Source organism: Dendrobates tinctorius, unplaced genomic scaffold, assembly GCF_039654945.1.
Source record: "Dendrobates tinctorius isolate UK_male_01 unplaced genomic scaffold, ASM3965494v1 ptg000089l, whole genome shotgun sequence".
Taxonomy (NCBI): Eukaryota; Metazoa; Chordata; class Amphibia; order Anura; family Dendrobatidae; genus Dendrobates; species Dendrobates tinctorius.
In genome coordinates, this window is record NW_027361757.1 from 24,384,231 (window position 1) to 24,407,075 (window position 22,845).

At 47.4% G+C, this 22,845-nt stretch overlaps 1 protein-coding gene across 3 annotated transcripts in view; it reads left to right on the forward strand.

Annotated features, from left to right (window-relative positions):
* The first annotated feature begins 5,156 nt into the window (after positions 1–5,156).
* The window catches only part of TNKS2 (tankyrase 2), a 113,953-nt gene continuing 96,264 nt past the window's right edge, over positions 5,157–22,845 (forward strand). For all 3 annotated transcript variants that reach the window (XM_073585933.1, XM_073585934.1, XM_073585935.1), the window contains exons 1-3: positions 5,157–5,754; positions 20,975–21,199; positions 21,507–21,602. In XM_073585933.1, coding sequence (XP_073442034.1) covers positions 5,553–5,754; positions 20,975–21,199; positions 21,507–21,602 — 523 coding nt within the window. In that variant the 5' untranslated portion in view covers positions 5,157–5,552. The remainder of the gene's footprint in view (positions 5,755–20,974; positions 21,200–21,506; positions 21,603–22,845) is intronic.

The window sequence follows — 22,845 nt, forward strand, 5'->3', positions numbered from 1 at the left end:
TTTCAAAGGGAAGAATAGATCTTTTAGAGATTTTAGCTATACAAACATCGATGTAAGAGGCAGTCTCCCAACATGCAACCTCTGAACTAAAACGCGTATTTACACGTCATTCAATGTGGAATACACAACTTTCTGTCACACTTTTTTCAATGACTGCCTTAAAGTTCTTCAAAGGGAAGATTCAATCTCTTAGGGCTCATACTCACTTGCAAAAGACTTGCACGATTCTCGTGCGAGTCTCTCGCATGAAAACCTGGAACTGCCGCCCACACTCAGACCGGAGCATGTGGCTACATGTATTTCTATGCATCCGCACGCTCCGGTCCGAGTGCCGGCGGCAGTCCCAGGTTTTCATGCGAGAGACTCATGCGAGTCTCTCGCAAGTGAGTATGAGCCCTTAGGCTGAAGGCCCTCCAACATCTCCTACTGGACCTACTCTATTTCCTTCTCCACTTGCATGGTGACCCTTACAGCTTTAAGTAAAACATCAATGTCTACGACCCTGGAATAAAGGTCCCTCAGAACCTTCTTCCTTGGAGGTTGCTTTCCTAGAGAATCCTTATGATCCTACAAATAAAAATAACACAAGATGCATAAGGAACAAAAGACACAAATACTTTGGAAATAATCCCTTTTACAATATCAGACTACCAAGCTGCTATGATAGCAGTCTGGATTTTCTGCAAGCGGCGAACTCGCTCTAATATTCTGGATGAGAGCGAGGAATCTTCATTCCACAATGGCATGTATGAGCTTGTTGGTTTCTCTTTAAATACGGTAGGCTAGTGCCTCCTGGCATGCCAATGATGTCTTCAGAACGATCTGCTCTATCACTATTAGTAAAAGCAGACAGCACTGCGAGGGGCTGGATGTGGTAGCCCTCTAGTAATGGGACTGAACATAGTCCTACCAGAAACCTAAATTCAGTGATTAAAATGAGTGTCCCGATATTTTTGTTCATGTGATATGTAGTTTATTTTTATTTAATTTACTCACTTATATAGTGCTATTAATTACACAGTGCTTTACAGACATTTTATAGTTATAGGAGAATTAGTTACTACAAAGTCACAATAACTCACATTACATTGTTTACCTCCGCAGTTCGGTATAAAATTTGGCAAAATGTGCCTCCTAGTCCTGTGCATCCACAGATGATATTGGCAATGTTTCTTCCTTCTATAGAAACATAAGGAAAATATAAAGCTTGGAGACTTTGTAAAGTACCAGGCATTTAAAGGGAATCCGTCGGTACGATCGTCCTCCTGAGCCGTCCATATGGGAATGTAGGTCATAGGAAGCTGAATAGGATGATGCCTAGATATCTGCGATCCCATGTCTTATTCTAGAGAGATCCACATTTTTCTCAATATGTAAATTTGCTGTTAAGATCCATGGGCCGGAGATATTCTTGAGAATTTGCCTCCAGAGCTTATTGTAAATGAAATCTGGTGAGACATGTAATGACTAAAGATGGGCAAGTGGGAAGAGCGGGGCAAAGCGCTAGAATTGGCGCATCTAATAGATGCACCTTTTCTGGACTGATGCGGGCTATTTTTAGGCTGGGGGGGCAATATCCATGGTCCATTATCAGCCTAAGAATACCAGCCCCCCGCTGTGAGCTTTATCAAGGCTGGTTGTCAAAAAAGGGGGTACCCCATGCTGTTTTTAAAAAAAATAGCATGGGGACCCCTCTATTCTTGATAACCAGCCTTGTTAATGCTGACAGCTGAGGTTTGCAGCCCGCAGCTGTCAGTTTTGCCTGGATGGTTATCAAAAATACAGGGGAACCCATGCCGTTTTCTTAAAATTATTTATTTATAGCACAGGTGCCAGCAGATGAATACTCCCATCAGCCGCCGCCTGCTCTCACTGTTATTAGCGGCAGCTGGCTGATGGGAGTAGAAGTCCCATCAGCCAACGCTAGTGACCATATGTAAAATTTTTACCTCAGATCACAGCTGCGGGCTCACGCTGTCATTTGACAATGTGGGAACCGCGACTGACCGTTGGTAGTGATTTGACCGCCGATCAGAGGCAGTGTTTGCTGCACTGTCATGCACATGACAGCGTGGCAAACACTGGATGTTTAGGCCCCTCATTCAAGTGATTTGGGTCAGTGTCCAGGTACTGTTCTGGTACCCGAACCAAACTTTTTTAACTCTTCGGCTGAACCCGAACATCCAGGGTTTCCCCCATCTCTAGTAATGATGGACAGTCTTCTCTTCTGAGCTACATGTTTTGTACTGGTAACTCTCGCCTTCATTTAGGCTGTGTGCCCACGATGCGATTTTTAAGCGTTTTTGCCGTGATTTTCGGTGCGAAAACGCTGCGAAAATGTTTAAAAATCGTGTGCAGAACGCACCCCATGCATTTCTATGGCATTCCGCACATGCTGTGCTAATGCTGCGCTTTTTTCCGCGGCGGAAAATATCGCAGCATGATCATTCTTTTGTGCGGAATCGCAAAGAATTGCCGCGATTCCGCACCCATAGGAATGCATGAGAATCGCTTACTTCCCGCATGTGGCTATGCCCACCATGCGGAAAGTTAAGCGTCTCATGTGCGGTTGGTACCCACGGTGTGGAGGAGAGGAGACTGTCCTCCAGGCCCTGGGTACCATACCCCTGTAAAAAAAATAAAAAATATATATTTACCTTCCGACGTCCCGCACTGCATTCCCGGCCTAAGCGGTCCCAGTAATGCCTTGCGGCAAGGTCCTGTGATGACGTGGTCTCGCGAGATCGCTATAGTAACGCGAGACCAACGTCATCACAGGTCTCGCAAGGCATTACTGGGAACGCTGAGGCCCAGGATGGCAGCGCGGGACGTCGGAAGGTAAATATACCCCGGTTTTTTATTTTTTTTATCATATTTAACATTTTATCTTTTACTATTGAAGCCGCATAGGCGGCCTCAATAGTAAAAAGCTGCTCACACTTGTCAAACACTATGTTTGACGAGTGTGACCAACCTGTCAATCACTTTCCAAGCGATGCTTCAAATCGCTTGGAAAGTGCTCGAGAAAATCGCGGCAAAATGGCGAACAGAATCGCGGTAAAATCGCGGTGAAATCGCGCAGAAACAAACGCGTGATTTCTGGGAAGGAGTCCGGTTTTCAGTGTGCGTTTTAACACGCAACGTGGGCACATAGCCTTAAAGAGTTTTCTGGGACTACTTTATTTACTATGAGACAAAATAGGAGCGCTCCATGGTCATGTCCTGGTGATAAGAAATAGGGAAGAGTAGATGGAATCTGCTCACCTGGTGTCGTTGTGCAGGTCAGGCAGTAGTGAATTGGTATTCTTCTTAAAGACTGCTGCTCCACCCATTGAAGCCAACAAAACAGTTCATTAACCCCTTTACCCCCAAGGGTGGTTTGCATGTTAAAGGCCAGGCCAATTTTTACAATTTTGACCACTGTCCCTTTATGAGATAATAACTCTGGAACGCTTCCATGGATCCTGTTGATTCTGACACTGTTTTCTCGCGACATATTGTATTTCATGATAGTGGTAAAACTTCCTTGATATGACTTGCGTTTATTTGTGAAAGAAACGAAAATTTGGCGAAAATTTGGAAAATTTCACAATTTTCCAACTTTGAATTTTCATGCCCTTAAAACAGAGAGATATGTTACACAAAATAGTCAATAAATAACATTTCCCACATGTTTACTTTACATCAGCACAATTTTGGAACTAAATTTTTTTTTGTTAGGAAGTTATAAGGGTTAAAAGTTGACCAGCGATTTCTCATTTTTACAACACCATTTATTTTCAAGGACGACATCACCTTTGAAGTCACTTTGAGGGGTCTATATATGATAGAAAATATCCAAAGTGACACCATTCTAAAAACTGCACCCCTCAATGTGCTCAAAACCACATTCAAGAAGTTTATTAACCCTTCAGGTGCTTCACAGGAATTTTTGGAATGTTTAAAAAATGAACATTTAACTTTTTTTCACAACAAATTTACTTCAGATCCAATTTGTTTTATTTTACCAAGGGTAACAGGAGAAATTGGAACCCAAAAGTTGTGGTACAATTTGTTAACATTTTTTCTTTACTTTTTACCTGCTTCAAAAATCTCCTTAGGAGACTTGAAGCTGCGATCGTCTGTGCTATATATATAGCAGCCCTGCTATTTGTAGCAAAAGTAATCATCCCCTATGAACGCAGGCCACGGGCTGGCGTTCATAGGCGATCTCCATGCACGGGAGCCTTCCGCAGACCTCCAAGTCGCCATGTAAACTCCTAGGCGCCCTGAGGTCATGTGACAGGGGCGTCGGGATCCAGAGACTCCCACAAAATACTGCTTTTAAGCCGGCAGCTCTTGCAGGCAGCGCACACACCGAGCAGCTCCATAGTCTACCAGAGCGGCCACACACTTACTATTGAGTCCATACACTGCGTACAAGAGCTGTGCACCTCAGAGCGGAGTCTTGTGCAATGCGTGGGGTCTCACGGCCCAGACCCCACCGATAGACAACCCCGACTGCCATTCCTGACACCACACGTCTTACTCTAGTCCCCGAATGGAGTCAGATTTGAGAATAGGCTCAGGGGGGTACGCGTCCGACGTCAGCACGTCTCCTCATTAAGACCGCTGTCAACGACACCAGTCTGACAAAATCAGGGCCTAGAAATAACAATAATAATAAACAAAAAAACATCAAAGCAAGAGATAAAAAGAATTCCTGGAACTCAATACGGCGACACAAGTTATTTTTTTGTTATCAAACTTCTGACTTATTTTAACCAGTAATATAGAGAATGGAGGAAAAGTCGCCAGGTCGGTTTACTGCACAACCGCACCATGAGAACGAGAACAAAAGCTGCAGCTATAGGGAACGCTCCACAGCTGGCACGGTCTGCATTGGTCTCATGTTGGCAGCCGCTTTACGTGTGCCTGTCGCAAGTAAGAAGCGACCGACCTCACCGCACTCCGCCAGCACCGGTGCATTGGCTGCGGCACTGGCAGGAGCGGAGCGACTAGAACGGAATTGATTTTTTGAGGTAATGACACCCAGCTACGATCTAGACGCGCTGCAGTGCAGAGTGTGATATGCCCGCCCGTCACTTCCGGAACATACACAGTGGGCGGGGCCATGACTGGGGGCGGGGCTACAGACTACGTGCGCGGGCAGTGTGGTGGTATGCGCCGGCGGGTGCGCGCATAGCCTGTGGTGACTGTTTTCGGCGTTACGTCACGTGACAGGACTTGCCTGCCTCCTGCTGGTCCCGTCGTCCGCTCCGTGTCGGTGCTGAATTGTGCCCCCGGGCCCGAGCGGCCAATTAGCAGAGTAGAGCTTGTGTCACTGGAGAGTATGGAGCGCGGTGACAGCTGAGAGAGGGCCGATACCGTAAGACGACACGGCGACGCGCGGGGCCCAGGTGCGGGCAGACTCCCCCGGTGATGGCCTCCGGGTGTCTGTGACGCGCCCGGGCGTCGGTAAGGAGGGCTGCGGCCTGGGAGCTCAGGCTCTGCACGGTACTCCGGCTCCTCCTTCCTCCGTTCACACAGGCGGGGACTGCTGCTGGTGGAGGATGTCCGGCCGCCGCTGTGCCGGGGCCTCTGGCTCTGCTGCAGCGGACGGAGACACCGGAGGAAGCGGGGAGCCGGCCCGCGAGCTATTCGAAGCCTGCAGGAACGGGGACGTGGAGCGGGTGAGGAAACTCGTGGCGTCTGACAACGTGAACGGCAGGGACACCGCAGGCAGGAAGTCCACCCCGCTGCACTTCGCTGCAGGTAAGAGACCGGGGGAGGGGGATACGGGGGAAGTGTATATACACGGGGGGGGGAGGGGGGACACTGCGGGGGAAGAGTGCATACATGGGGGGGAGGGGGATACGGGGGAAGTGTGTATACACGGGGGAGGGGGATACGGGGGAAGTGTGTATACACGGGGGAGGGGGATACGGGGGAAGTGTGTATACACGGGGGAGGGGGATACGGGGGAAGTGTGTATACACGGGGGAGGGGGATACGGGGGAAGGAGAGTGTATACACGGGGGAGGGGGATACGGGGGAAGGAGAGTGTATACACGGGGGAGGGGGATACGGGGGAAGGAGAGTGTATACAGGGGGGGGGGGATGGGGGAAGAGTATACACGGGGGGGGGAAGAGTATACAGGGGGGGGGAAGAGTATACAGGGGGGGGGAAGAGTATACAGGGGGGGGGAAGAGTATACACGGGAGGGTACACGGGGGGGAAGAGTATACACGGGAGGGGACACGGGGGGGAAGAGTATACACGGGAGGGGACACGGGGGGAAGAGTATACACGGGGGGGAAGAGTATACACGGGAGGGGACACGGGGGGGAAGAGTATACACGGGGGGGAAGAGTATACACGGGAGGGGACACGGGGGGGAAGAGTATACACGGGGGGAAGAGTATACACGGGAGGGGACACGGGGGGGAAGAGTATACACGGGGGGAAGAGTATACACGGGAGGGGACACGGGGGGGAAGAGTATACACGGGGGGAAGAGTATACACGGGAGGGGACACGGGGGGAAGAGTATACACGGGGGGGGAAGAGTATACACGGGAGGGGACACGGGGGGAAGAGTATACACGGGGGGGGAAGAGTATACACGGGAGGGGACACGGGGGGGAAGAGTATACACGGGAGGGGACACGGGGGGAAGAGTATACACGGGGGGGAAGAGTATACACGGGAGGGGACACGGGGGGAAGAGTATACACGGGGGGGAAGAGTATACACGGGAGGGGACACGGGGGGAAGAGTATACACGGGGGGGAAGAGTATACACGGGAGGGGACACGGGGGGAAGAGTATACACGGGGGGGAAGAGTATACACGGGAGGGGACACGGGGGGAAGAGTATACACGGGGGGGAAGAGTATACACGGGAGGGGACACGGGGGGGGAAGAGTATACACGGGGGGGGAAGAGTATACACGGGGGGGGGAAGAGTATACACGGGAGGGGACACGGGGGGAAGAGTATACACGGGGGGGAAGAGTATACACGGGAGGGGACACGGGGGGAAGAGTATACACGGGGGGGAAGAGTATACACGGGAGGGGACACGGGGGGGGGAAGAGTATACACGGGGGGGGAAGAGTATACACGGGGGGGGGAAGAGTATACACGGGAGGGGACACGGGGGGAAGAGTATACACGGGGGGGAAGAGTATACACGGGGGGGGGAAGAGTATACACGGGAGGGGACACGGGGGGAAGAGTATACACGGGGGGAAGAGTATACACGGGGGGGAAGAGTATACACGGGAGGGGACACGGGGGGAAGAGTATACACGGGGGGAAGAGTATACACGGGAGGGGACACGGGGGGAAGAGTATACACGGGGGGAAGAGTATACACGGGAGGGGACACGGGGGGAAGAGTATACACGGGGGGGGGAAGAGTATACACGGGAGGGGACACGGGGGGGAAGAGTATACACGGGAGGGGACACGGGGGGGGAAGAGTATACACGGGGGGGAAGAGTATACACGGGAGGGGACACGGGGGGGAAGAGTATACACGGGGGGAAGAGTATACACGGGAGGGGACACGGGGGGGAAGAGTATACACGGGGGGGAAGAGTATACACGGGAGGGGACACGGGGGGGAAGAGTATACACGGGGGGGAAGAGTATACACGGGAGGGGACACGGGGGGAAGAGTATACACGGGGGGGGAAGAGTATACACGGGAGGGGACACGGGGGGAAGAGTATACACGGGGGGGAAGAGTATACACGGGGGGGAAGAGTATACACGGGAGGGGACACGGGGGGAAGAGTATACACGGGGGGGAAGAGTATACACGGGAGGGGACACGGGGGGAAGAGTATACACGGGGGGGAAGAGTATACACGGGAGGGGACACGGGGGGAAGAGTATACACGGGGGGGAAGAGTATACACGGGAGGGGACACGGGGGGAAGAGTATACACGGGAGGGGACACGGGGGGAAGAGTATACACGGGGGGAAGAGTATACACGGGAGGGGACACGGGGGGAAGAGTATACACGGGGGGGAAGAGTATACACGGGAGGGGACACGGGGGGAAGAGTATACACGGGGGGGAAGAGTATACACGGGAGGGGACACGGGGGGAAGAGTATACACGGGGGGGAAGAGTATACACGGGAGGGGACACGGGGGGAAGAGTATACACGGGGGGGAAGAGTATACACGGGAGGGGACACGGGGGGAAGAGTATACACGGGGGGGGGAAGAGTATACACGGGAGGGGACACGGGGGGAAGAGTATACACGGGGGGGGAAGAGTATACACGGGAGGGGACACGGGGGGAAGAGTATACACGGGGGGGGGAAGAGTATACACGGGGGGGGGGAGAGTATACACGGGGGGGGGAAGAGTATACACGGGGGGGAAGAGTATACACGGGAGGGGACACGGGGGGGAAGAGTATACACGGGAGGGGACACGGGAGGGGACACGGGGGGGAAGAGTATACACGGGGGGGGAAGAGTATACACGGGAGGGGACACGGGGGGAAGAGTATACACGGGGGGGGGGAAGAGTATACACGGGAGGGGACACGGGGGGAAGAGTATACACGGGAGGGGACACGGGGGGAAGAGTATACACGGGGGGGAAGAGTATACACGGGAGGGGACACGGGGGGAAGAGTATACACGGGGGGGGGAAGAGTATACACGGGAGGGGACACGGGGGGGGAAGAGTATACACGGGGGGAAGAGTATACACACGGGGGGAAGAGTATACACACGGGGGGAAGAGTATACACACGGGGGGAAGAGTATACACACGGGGGGAAGAGTATACACACGGGGGGAAGAGTATACACACGGGGGGAAGAGTATACACACGGGGGGAAGAGTACACACGGGGGGAAGAGTATACACGGGAGGGGACACGGGGGGAAGAGTATACACGGGGGGGGGGGGAGAGTATACACGGGAGGGGACACGGGGGGAAGAGTATACACGGGGGGGAAGAGGGGACACGGGGGGGAAGAGTATACACGGGGGGGAAGAGTATACACGGGGGGGGAAGAGTATACACGGGGGGGGAAGAGTATACACGGGGGGGGAAGAGTATACACGGGGGGAAGAGTATACACGGGGGGGGAAGAGTATACACGGGGGGGGAAGAGTATACACGGGGGGGGAAGAGTATACACGGGGGGGGAAGAGTATACACGGGGGGGGAAGAGTATACACGGGGGGGGGGGGAGAGTATACACGGGGGGGGGGAGAGTATACACGGGGGGGGGAGAGTATACACGGGGGGGGGAGAGTATACACGGGGGGGGGGGAGAGTATACACGGGGGGAAGAGTATACACGGGGGGGGAAGAGTATACACGGGGGGGGAAGAGTATACACGGGGGGGGGGAAGAGTATACACGGGGGGGGGAAGAGTATACACGGGGGGGGGGAAGAGTATACACGGGGGGGAAGAGTATACACGGGGGGGAAGAGTATACACGGGGGGGGAAGAGTATACACGGGGGGGGAAGAGTATACACGGGGGGGGAAGAGTATACACACGGGGGGAAGAGTATACACACGGGGGGAAGAGTATACACACGGGGGGAAGAGTATACACACGGGGGGAAGAGTATACACACGGGGGGAAGAGTATACACACGGGGGGGAAGAGTATACACGGGGGGGAGAGTATACACAGGAGGGGACACGGGGGGGAAGAGTATACACGGGGGGGGGAAGAGTATACACGGGAGGGGACACGGGGGGGGAAGAGTATACACGGGGGGGGAAGAGTATACACGGGGGGGAAGAGTACACACGGGAGGGGACACGGGGGGAGTGTATACACAGGGGAGGGGGACACTGCGGGGGAAGAGTGTATACACGGGAGGAGGGGGATACTGCAGGGGAAGTGTGTATACACGGGGGAGGAGACACGGGGGGAAGAGTGTATACACGGGGGAGGGGGACACGCGGGGGAAGAGTGCATACACGGGAGGAGGGGGATACTGTAGGGGAAGAGTGTATACACGGGGGAGGAGACACGGGGGGGAAGAGTGTATACACGGGGAGGGGGACACTGCGGGGGAAGAGTGCATACACGGGGGAGGGGGACACTGCGGGGGAAGAGTGCATACACGGGGGAGGGGGACACTGCGGGGGAAGAGAGCATACACGGGAGGAGGGGGATACTGCAGGGGAAGAGTGTATACATGGGGGAGGAGACACGGGGGGGAGAGTGTATACACGGGGGAGGAGACACAGGGGGAAGAGTGTATATACGGGGGAGGGGGACACTGCGGGGGAAGAGTGCATACATGGGGGATACGGGGGAAGTGTGTATAAACGGGGGGAAGAGTGTATACACAGGGGAGGGCTACACTGCGGGGGAAGAGTATACATGGGGATGACATTGGGGAAGTATTTAATTTTTACAAAAAAGCAGGTCTTGTAATATTGTGTTTCATACAGTGTTCCTAATTTACCAAATGTGTGTGGGTGGCAACTGGGGATAAGTATTGTGGTATTTATGGGGAGGTGACACGGAAGTATTTTATTCAGGAGGGGATAACAGGAAGTGAGTGTGTGTGTGTGTGTGTGTATGTGTATATATATATATATATATATATCAGGGGCTTTCGTGGGTGAAGGGTCTCAGGCAGGGACCGACACCAGGGAAGGGTATATGTGTCTATAGAAGCGGCAGGGGGATATGGCTGACACTATTTTCCCAGACTCTTTTAGGGTTAGGACTTGTCACTTCCTGCAGACTCGCCCGTCAGTTTCCATTAGGCCCGGGCTGCACCTTTCAGCAGGGTCCTTTCTCTGTATAAGTGCTTGTTAACAGAAGTGATTGTCAGTTGTCAGACAAATATCTGTTTGCCCCGGGCATTCGTATAAAGTGAAGTTTTACCTTTTTATCCATTTAGTAAGTTTCTCAGCCGGAGCAGATAACATCTGCAGCCATTTGTGTGTGCAGTTGACTTTTCTCAAAATTCAGCATACAGTTCTGGTTGTGCCCGGACTCATCCCTGACATTTGGGCTCTCGTAACCCTGCTGTGTGGTACTTTGCTGTGTCAGTGAGGCATACTGTCCATTCAGCGCTGGTGACGTGCAGATGTGATGGCTGCTATTGGCTCTGTGTTTCATTTTTCGTGTTCTTTTCTTTTTGGTAACAAATATGTTCCCTGCAGCTCTAGTCCTACCATTAAATGAACAGAGAAGTCAATGAAGATTTTCAGGATTCGTTGGAATCCATTAACACTGTTATGTCTATCTTTGGGGAAATTAATTGGTCGATTACTAAAGTGCTGCAGATTATGTTGGCATCATACTAAAGGAGAGGGAGGGACTGATATTGCGGTTCTAATACAAATCCTAAAATCTGCTCTTACATAGTAGGGTTGAAAACAGATGTATTTCCCATCAAGAACAGATTAGTTCTTTTCTGGATTTGTATATATGTGGTGGTTTTAGAAGAACCATGCATTATCGGCAGGGCTGTGGAGTCGGAGTCGGTGCTCATTTTGGTGGAGTCGGAGTTGGAGTCGGTATAAAATGGACCGACTCCGACTCCTAAAATATATAATAAATTGGGTACAGTAATTCAATGCAGGATGTGCTGAATATTTTTTTATAGGAGTTTGGGAAAGTTATGAAATGTCCTATAAATGGCTGTTATATTCCTGATCTAAGGCTACATTCACACAGCGTTTTTGCTGTGTTTTTTGAGGATACGTTTTTCAGCTGCAAAAGCTGATCATCTTTTTAAAAAACTGCATCACCTGAAAGGTTTTTGAGCTCATAGATATTGTTTTCAATAGCAAAAGCAGATTAGAAATCTGCTCTATCTATCCATTTATCCATATCTGTCTATCCATATCGTATCTGTACCAAAAAGAATGAAAACCGGGTAGTACACCAATATATATTCTGTTCTATCTAAATATCTTGATTATTGGATCATAAAAATGATTAAATGTCTGAGGTTCACATTGTACTACAATAAATTTTTCACTTAAATATAAGCAATATGTGTGGGAGTCGGAGGTGGAGTCGGTGTAAGGGAAATTGAGGAGTCGGAGTCGCAGGTTTGGCTTACCGACTCCACAGCCCTGATTATCGGAATCATAGTGTTACCGGATAGCTGTCCACATGACATTCCATTAAGGCTGTGTGCACACGCTGCGGATTTTGCTGCGGTTCCGCAGCGGTTTTGGCCGCTGCGGACCCGCAGCAGTTTTTGCTGCGGTGTACAGTACCATGATTCCCTATGGGAATCAAAAACCGCAGTGCAGACGGTGCGGAATTTTCCGCGCGGATTATCTGCGGTTTTCAATCCGCAGAAAGAATTGACATGTCAATTCTTTCTGCGGATTCTCCTGCGGTTTGCCATCTCCTCCATTGAGGAGATGAAAAACCGCAGGGCAAAACCGCAGAGCAATCCGCAGGTGAAACCGCAGGTATTTTGACCTGCGGATTTTGCAAAATCCGCGCGGATGAATCCGCACCTAATCCGCAGCGTGTGCACACAGCCTTATATGTGTGGGGAACCAGGGCTATGGAGTCGGTAAGCCAAACCTGCGACTCAGACTCCTCAATTTCCCTTACACCGACTCCAACTCTGACTCACATATATTGCTTGTATTTAAGTGAAAAATTTATTGTAGTACAGTGTGAACACCAGACATTTAATCATTTCTATGATCCAATAATCAAGATATTTAGATAGAACATAATACTATTTATTGGAATACAACTTTAGAACACAAAAAAACTGTAATAAATTGTAAATATGTAATACACTGTATAATATCGATTACATATATACAGTACAGACCAAAAGTTTGGACACACCTCATTCAAAAAGTTTTCTTTATTTTCATGACTATGAAAATTGTAGATTCACTCTGAAGGCATCAAAACTATGAATTAACACATGTGGAATTATATAATTAACAAAAAAGTGTGAAACAACTGAAAACATGTCTTATATTCTAGGTTCTTCAAAGTAGCCACCTTTTGCTTTGATTACTGCTTTGCACAGTCTTGGCATTCTCTTGATGAGCTTCAAGAGGTGGTCACCGGACATGGTTTTCCAACAGTCTTGAAGGAGTTTCCAGAGATGCTTAGCACTTGTTGGCCCTTTTGCCTTCACTCTGCGGTCCAGCTCACCCCAAACCATCTCGATTGGGTTCAGGTCTGGTGACTGTGGAGGCCAGGTCATCTGGCGTAGCATCCCATCACTCTCCTTCTTGGTCAAATAGCCCTTACACAGCCTGGAGGTGTGTTTGAGGTCATTGTCCTGTTGAAAAATAAATGATGGTCCAACTAAACGCAAACCGGATGGAATAGCATGCCGCTGCAAGATGCTGTGGTAGCCATGCTGGTTCAGTATGCCTTCAATTTTGAATAAAGCACCCCACACTATCACACCTCCTCCTCCATGTTTCACGGTGGGAACCAGGCACGTAGAGTCCATCTGTTCACCTTTTCTGCATCGCACAAAGACATGGTGGTTGGAACCAAAGATCTCAAATTTGGACTCATCAGACGAAAGGACAGATTTCCACTGGTCTAATGTCCATTCCTTGTGTTCTTTAGCCCAAACAAGTCTCTTCTGCTTGTTGCCTGTCCTTAGCAGTGGTTTCCTAGCAGCTATTTTACCATGAAGGCCTGCTGCACAAAGTCTCCTCTTAACAGTTGTAGAGATGTGTCTGCTGCTAGAACTCTGTGTGGCATTGACCTGGTCTCTAATCTGAGCTGCTGTTAACCTGCGATTTCTGAGGCTGGTGACTCGGATGAACTTATCCTCCGCAGCAGAGGTGACTCTTGGTCTTCCTTTCCTGGGGCGGTCCTCATGTGAGCCAGTTTCTTTGTAGCGCTTGATGGTTTTTGCCACTGCACTTGGGGACACTTTCAAAGTTTTCCCAATTTTTCGAATTGACTGACCTTCATTTCCTAAAGTAATGATGGCGACTCGTTTTTCTTTACTTAGCTGCTTTTTTCTTGCCATAATACAAATTCTAACAGTCTATTCAGTAGGACTATCACCTGTGTATCCACCAGACTTCAGCACAACACAACTGATGGTCCCAACCCCATTTATAAGGCAAAAAATCCCACTTATTAAACCTGACAGGGCACACCTGTGAAGTGAAAACCATTTCCGGTGACTACCTCTTGAAGCTCATCAAGAGAATGTCAATATATATATACACACACACACACTAACTTATCTCAACTAAGACAAAGCCTAGATCCTCAGGCTACATTCACACTATGGGCGTAGCCAGGGTCAAACCTGGGGGGGGGGGTGCAGAACCTCATACTGTTCTGCAGAATTTCATACTGCACACCTCAGCTGCTGCAGAACCTCATACTTCACACCCCTACACTTGAAAATAAAGCCTGCACCTTAAGAAGATGTGGTGATGAATGCAGTCTATTTATTCCAACTATCAATTGATGTTGATGTGTTACTGAAGACGAGCAATGCCTGTCCTAGGCGTCCTTTTGGGCAGCTATGAGGTGTCTCTGACTGGTGCTAAAAAAAATGGAGTGTTAGTCTGTGTGCTACCCGGCTTTCATTCTTTTTGGTACAGATATGATATGGATACAGATATGGATAAATGGATATATAGAGCAGATTTCTAATCTGCTTTTGCTATTGAAAACATTATCTATGAGCTCAAAAACCTTTCAGGTGATGCGGTTTTTTAAAAAGCTGATCTGCTTTTGCAACTGAAAAACATATCCTCAAAAGATGCAGGAAAAACGCTGTGTGTGAATGTAGCCTTAGATCAGGAATAGAACAGCCATTTATAGGACATTTCATAACTTTCCCAAATTCCTATGAAAAAATATTCAGCACATTCTGCATTGAACTGTACCCAATTTATTATATATTTTAGGAGTCGGTCCATTTTATACCGACTCCAACTCCGACTCCACAGCTCTGTGGGGAACAGTCAAAATTTTCTATTAGAACCTATGCATACTTTACAGATTTGTGGCTTTTTTTCTGCGCAGATTTGTCTCACAACCTGAAACCTGGTTTCCTGGTGCCAGCAAAGTGAATGAGAGTCCTGGTGTCTCATGCACACGTTGCTTATTTGTGACTTGCAGGTTTGGTGCAGATTTAAATCTGCGGCATGTCAAATCTTTCAGTGTATTTGCTGCAGATTTCACCCATAAAAACGAGTGAAGAAAAATATGCACTAAAAACGTGCATTTTTCCTGTGAAGAGATGCAGAAATGGTGCATACATTTCTGCACCGAATATTTAACCTGTGCACATACCCTTAGCGTCCATTTAACCATTTTTCGATATCTTGGCTGCGTTTGCGTTTGGCCACCATTCACATGCATCGTTTTGGTGTGAAAATGTGAGTTAAATCTGACATGTAAACAGAGACCCTTCAGGGAGCTCACATCTGCCTTGGGGGCTCAGTAGCAGATTCCATCATATTTATAGAAAAAAATACCACATTTTCTTCTTTGGGAAATGGATGGCAACCAATGGACTCCATAACATATTGTTATTGTTAGGTATAAACTGCAGGCAACTATAGAGATTACTCAATAATCCAATTGTCAGTGTGGTTTTTATTACTACGAAAAATTAAATTTTACAGACAATAATGGTTACGGCAATAAAGCAAGTAATAGCTAATAGTTGTAGCTGTGTACTCAGTCATTGTAAGTGATGTACATTGGGCAATTCATCTCTAATTCACCAGCCTGATCCAAAGGGCCTGAAAGACACCCCTAGTGAATGGTAGAGCCAACATATTTACGAGGGGAGATTATCGGGGGTGAGTGTTATTTAGTCAGTCTGTCTGTATAAATGGCCCTTACCGCTGGGAGGTTGCTGTGTCTTCCATCTCTAGTGTTGAGATACTTTACAGAAGAGGTTGTCACTTTACAATGGAGGTAAATTCTATTCCTTAAAATTTGCTGTGGAGACTTTGATTCTAAGGATAATTGATTAGACTTGGATGTGGATCTGTAAGCTTCATGGCACACAGTAGTTTCCCTATCCTATACTCGTCGCAAGGCATCACCCCTGTATAACCAGCCTTTTCTAACTGTTTCAAACTTTTGGGTGTTTTTAATGGCCAAAGTGGTGATCCTGGACATGATTGCTGTGAAGAAGGCTGACAGTGGCATTTATACTTAATAAGTCCCCATTAGGAATATGCGACAACTAAATGCTGTGGAGCTTGTACCATCTGCTATCAGACCTAGTCTGACCCAGGCTCAGTAAATATGTATAAAATGCCCTTCTTTGTATGCAGATGTTTTACGCCCATTAAGTTCCCTTCACGAAGAGCAAAAAAAAATGAGGGCAAACTGAAACATAGCTTTTAAAGGGAATCTGTCACCCCAATTTAGCCCTATCAGCTGCTGGCACCACCATCAGGGGCTTATCTACAGCATTCTGTAATTCTGTAAATAAGCCCCCGATGTAACCTGAAAGATAAGAAAAGATTTAGATGATACTCACCCCGGTGTTCGGTCCGATCCGATGAGTGTAGCCGTCCCGTCCAGCGCCTCCCATCTTCATACGATGACGTCCTCCTCCTTGCTTTTCCCTCGGCTTCTACGCAGGTGTACTTTATCTGTCCTGTTGAGGGCAGAGCAGAGTACTGCAGTGCGCAGGCGCCAGCCCTCTCTGACCTTTCCCGCTTCCTGCGCACTGCAGTACTTTACTCTGCCCTCAACAGGGCACATAAAGTACGCCTGCGCAGGAGCCGAGGGAGAAGCAAGGAGGAGGACATCGTATGAAGATGGGAGGCGCCGGACTGTGACACCCACCGCCCCCCAGTGAGTATAATCTAACGTGATTTTCTTTCAGGTTTCATCGGGGGCTTATCTACAGCATTACAGAAGGAGGTGGCCGCAGCTTATAGGGCTAAAATGGGGTGACAGATTCCCTTTAAAGTCAAACCTCATGAAAAAGTGTATAGGAAGTTTAAGGGTTTGTGCACACGCTGCGGATTTGGCCGCACGGATTTTGTAAAATCCGCAGGTAAATCTGCAGGTCAAAAGACCTGCGGTTTTACCTGCGGATTGGCCTGCGGTTTTGCCCTGTGGTTTTTCATCTCCACAATGGAGGAGATTGCAAACCGCAGCGGAACCCACAGAAAGAATTGACATGTCAATTCTTTATGCTGTTTTGAAACCGCAGGAAAACCGCGCGGAAAAACCGGCACCATCTGCAGTGCGGTTTTTAATATCCACAGGATATTATGGTACTGTACACCAGGGCTGTGGAGTCGGAGTCGGTGCTCATTTTGGTGGAGTCGGAGTTGGAGTCGGTATAAAATGGACCGACTCCGACTCCTAAAATATATAATAAATTGGGTACAGTAATTCAATGCAGGATGTGCTGAATATTTTTTCATAGGAGTTTGGGAAAGTTATGAAATGTCCTATAAATGGCTGTTATATTCCTGATCTAAGGCTACATTCACACACAGCGTTTTTCCTGTGTTTTTTGAGGATACGTTTTTCAGCTGCAAAAGTTGATCATCTTTTTAAAAAACTGCATCACCTGAAAGGTTTTTGAGCTCATAGATAATGTTACTCAATAGCAAAAGCAGATTAGAAATCTGCTCTATCTATCCATTTATCCATATCTGTCTATCCATATCGTATCTGTACCAAAAAGAATGAAAACCGGGTAGTACACCAATATATATTCTGTTCTATCTAAATATCTTGATTATTGGATCATAAAAATGATTAAATGTCTGAGGTTCACATTGTACTACAATAAGTTTTTCACTTAAATATAAGCAATATGTGTGGAAGTCGGAGTCGTGGAGTCGGAGTTGGAGTCGGTGTAAGGGAAATTGAGGAGTCGGAGTCGCAGGTTTGGCTTACAGACTCCACAGCCCTGCTGTACACTGCAGCTAAAACTGCTGCAAATCCGCAGTGGCCAAATTTGCTATTAGGCTGTGTGCCCACGATGCGGTTTTTAAGCGTTTTTGCCGCGATTTTCGGCTCGAAAACGCTGCGAAAACGTTTAAAAATCTTGTACAGAACGCACCCCATGCATTCCTATGGCATTCCGCACATGCTGTGCTTTTTTCCGCGGCGGAATCGCATCGTGGAAAAAAATAAAAGCATGCTCATTCTTTTGTGCGGAATCGTAAACAATTGCCGCGATTCCGCACCCATAGGAATGCATGAGAATCGCTTACTTCATGCATGTGGCTATGCCCACCATGCGCAAAGTTAAGCGTCTCATGTGCGGTTTGTACCCACGGTGTGGAGGAGAGGAGACTGTCCTCCAGGCCCTGGGTACCATACCCCTGTAAAAAAAAGAATAAAAAATCGGGGTATATTTACCTTCCGACGACCTGCGCTGCCTTCCTGGGCCTCAGCGTTCCCAGTAATGCCTTGCGGCAAGGTCCTGTGATAACGTAGTCTCTCGTGACTCTAGCGGTCTCGTGAGATCGCTATAGCAACGCGAGACCAACGTCATCACAGGTCTCGCAAGGCATCGCTGGGAACGGGAGCGACGCTGAGACTGCGCGGGACGTTGGAAGGTAAATATACCCTGATTTTTTTATTTTTTAATTATTTTTTACATTCTTTCTTTTACTATTGATGTCGCATTGGCGGCCTCAATAGTAAAAACCTGGTCACACTTGTCAAACACTGTTTGTCGATTGTGACCAAGCTGTCAATCACATTCCAAGCGATGCTTCAAATCGCTTGGAAAGTGCGCGAAAATCGCGCGATTTCTGGGAAGGAGTCCGGTTTTCAGTGTCTGGATTTAAACGCAACGTGGGCAAATAGCCTTAGTGTTGGCAAATTTTGATAGCTTTAGGCTATGTGCACACGGTGCAGATTCTCCCGTGGATTTTTCCGTGCAGATTTCACTAAATCCGCAGGTCAAATGACATGCATTTTTCCTGCGGATTTCTTCCTTTTTTTTGCGGTTTTACTGCCGTTTTTGTGCGGTTTTCCACCTGCGGATTTGTAGAATGGAGCAGGTGGAAAACTGCAGCAAAACCGCACAAAAGAAGTGACATTCTGCTTTCTTTTTCCGCACAAAAACCGCAGGATGTGCACAGCGGTTTTTTTTACATAGGCTATAATGGTACTGTACATCACCTGCAGTTCTGCTGCAGATCCGCAGCGGCAAATCCGCTGCGGATCCGCAGTAGAAACCGCACCGTGTGCACAGACCCTTAATGTAACTTTAATTTTTCTGCTTTTTTTTTTTTTTTCTATTCCTTGCCTTCTTCCAAGAGCCATAACTTTTTACTTTTCCATCCACACAACCCTACGGGGCTAGTTTTTTGTGGGACAAGTTGTGCTTTTGAATGACCCCATTCGTTGTATCAAGTGATGCTCTGGAAAGCGGGAAAAAAATTCCAAGTGTGCTAAAATTGCCAAAAAAAGTATTTTTTTTTTTTTTTTTTTATACGATGTTCACTACACTGAAAATGCCTGGCAATATGATTCTACAGGTCAGTATGAGTACACAGATGTCAAACATGTATAGTTTTATTTTATTTGTTTTTTAAAGTGGTGAAAAAATTTTCAAAAGTTTGAAGGAAAATTTTTTCTTTTACTATCTCACCATTTTCTGAGACCTGTAACGCTTTCAATTTTCAGGATATGGGGCTGTGTGAGAGCTTTTTTTTTTGCACAATTAGCTGACATTTTTTGATGCCATGTTGGGGTAGATGCAGATGTTTTGATTGCCTCTTACTGTGTGTTTTTTTTTTTTTTTTTTTTTTTTTTATGCATTGCGGCGGCTAAAAACTCCCCACTTAATTCTGGTGTCTTTTTATCGTAACCCCATTTACCGATCAGGTAGCTTTCACAGTAGAATCAAAATGACAACACGGAGGTGTTCAGCAGACCCCTGGCTTTCATGGCAACCCTTTGGTGCCCCACGATCACATGTGGAATGACGCACCCCTCAGCCGATGTGTGATAAATGCTGCTATCAGAGATTGACAATGTCATTTAACAGGTTAATAGCCTTGGGCAGAGCTCTACTTCACCCTTGGCTGTTAAAGGCAGGTGAGGACTGATTAAATTAGCCATCAATCATCAGTCGGGAAAGATGCAGGCTCAGTGTGCGAGTATGCATCAAAGTCAGGGACACAACTTATCACGTAAGTGTATGGGGTTAAAGGGACTCTGTCAGCACATAATGACTTTACAAAATGGCGTACACACGCACACACTTCTCTGATCCCAGCTGCTACAGCATAGTGACATCTGTGCAGTACAGCCATCATCCACTTGCAGATGGAGCAGATGTATTTCCTGCACTTTCTCTGCACCATACATTTTCTTCACTACATAGTGCCAATGTCATAAATGCACTGCAGATTGTGTGAAGGTGTTAATATACCACATATTCATATTTGCTCTTTTATTCTACTGGATTGGCACCTCACCCCTCACTGCTTAGACGCATTGCAAGCAGTGTTGACTGAAGCTTGATATCACTGGGCACAAATGTCAAGTGCTGGCTGAAGTGGCGGATAGCACGTCATTGCTAATCACTCACTTCACTCTCTGGCAAACAAATCTGGGTTTGATAGTTGCCAGTGTGATGCAAGTGCCAGTGTCAAGTTTGGTGGGAGAGGAATGGTTTAATGGTTGGCATAAGTCCCTAATCCCCAGTTACTGGAAACATGTTGTATACCATGATAAGTTAGAGAGTTTTGTGGCACTTGTTTGGTAGGAGTGCTTGTCTCTTGTCTCAATATTGGGTGGTAGTGGTTTTGTAAACTTCATATTCAACCTGTGTTCTGGTCCTAGTGATCCATGCTTTCCCCTCTGGATAAATGTGATGCATAGTGCGGGCTTCTGGTAGTGGGACCTTCTGTGGTTTTGTGTCCGTGCAAGATTGATAAATCCATGTGTTTCTAAAGTAATATGACTTTATTTAATCATCTTTTAACCACATTTCATACTTAAAATCTAGCAAAATATTAAGTGCCTTTGTTTGTTTTCTTGTCTTCCAGGATTTGGACGCAAGGACGTTGTGGAGTATTTACTGCAGAGTGGTGCCAATGTCCACGCTCGCGACGACGGTGGTCTTATTCCTCTCCACAATGCCTGCTCCTTTGGTCATGCTGAAGTTGTCAATCTCCTGTTGAGACATGGCGCTGACCCAAATGCCCGCGACAATTGGAATTATACCCCTCTCCATGAGGCCGCCATTAAAGGCAAAATAGATGTCTGCATAGGTATGTCAATCTCTAGAACGGCAGGGTAAAGGGTGAATCCCTGGCCGCAGATTTTAACACAAATGCCGAAACTGTTTTTTATTATGATTTTCTTTTAAATCTAATATTCCACAATGTAAAATATAGATGTTATAGTATGAATAAAGACAAGTTTGCATTAGTAAAAACTTGGGCAGAATTTCCATAATTTCCACATGACTGGAATAGCAATTGAAATTATCCACAAATAACATACAAGATTCTATGATTTAATATAATATCGAAACATCTAACAAGATCATTATACATATTGTTTTTATTTTCATAGTGCTGCTTCAGCATGGAGCAGATCCAACTATCCGCAATACAGACAGCCGGACAGCTTTGGATTTATCGGACTCTTCGGCAAAAGCAGTGCTGACAGGTAATGGTTTCAAGTGACTTAAGTGTCTTAATTTGCAGATTTTGTCTGCTGAGCTTCAGCCTTGCAAGTCAGGGCTCATTTGTAATCTGTTTAGAGAGCTTAAAGGCAACTTGCCAGGTATTTGTTTTTTTTTACCCCTACAGTGCCACTGATATCTGTTACTTCACCTTTTGTATTCTAAGACCCCCTACACTTCAGATAGCTGTCAGCTGAACGTTTGCTTTGGCTGGAAGCTATATTGACCGACACACCAGAGCGAGCGTTACTGTGTTCTCTATCAGAACAAAATGATCTGCAGTCTGAAAGTGGACGTAACGGATCCTTGCCTCCTCACAACATCATTATGGGGCCCCAGTACACTTTAGACTGTCAGTCGAATTTGGCGATATCGGAGAGTTCAGCCAATGTTGGTGTAATGTGTATGGGTAGATCAAAGCACAAATTAATTTTCATTCTAAATGTCTGTCTATTTAATGCCATAATCTAATCTATGTTCTAATATATTTTAATTAAAAAGTCCCTATTCTTCCCTGACTACACTAACTACTTTATTTTTTTTATTTTTTATTCCTTCCATTTTGATGACACTTATTTGCAAGTCACAGGGCATGCTAGGATGCTCAAACAAAGCGTCATTAGGTGCAGAAGCTGATGTCACTGCCACAGTTTCTGCCTCCTCCCTGAAGCAACGTGTCATCAGTGACCTTTTTATTCAGGGGCTGGGCTAGTCCCTACTCTACTGAAAATACTTTGGTTTTCAGTTCCAAAGGATGCTCAGTAGATTCTTGTCCCTGTGCAATATGCATAGTGACAGTGCGCTCTCTTAGCATCTCTCAACACAAGTAGTGATCTGGCCCATTTTTTTACATATGGGAACAGTTGATGCTTGTCCCTCAATAAAACAATGCCTTTGTTTCTTTTTCGCTTAGATACACTATATGCTAGTAATGAGAAATATAGTGTAGAAGGCAAATACAAGTCGGACTGGGTGTCCTATTCCAGTGACGCCCCCAGTGCACTCCCAGCCTGATCGGCATATGGCCTCTACACTAGATCTATCATTGCTGACACATCTCATCTCTATGAAATAAAATTAATTTTAATTGGGGGGGACAAATGCCAAACCACTATTTCTATATGTAAAAGCTTGCTGATGGGTTACCTTTACTATACACTGTCCTGTTGTATTGTGCTTATTGATTATAACATTTATCATGTCTTTCTTTTTTGGTCATTTTTTTTA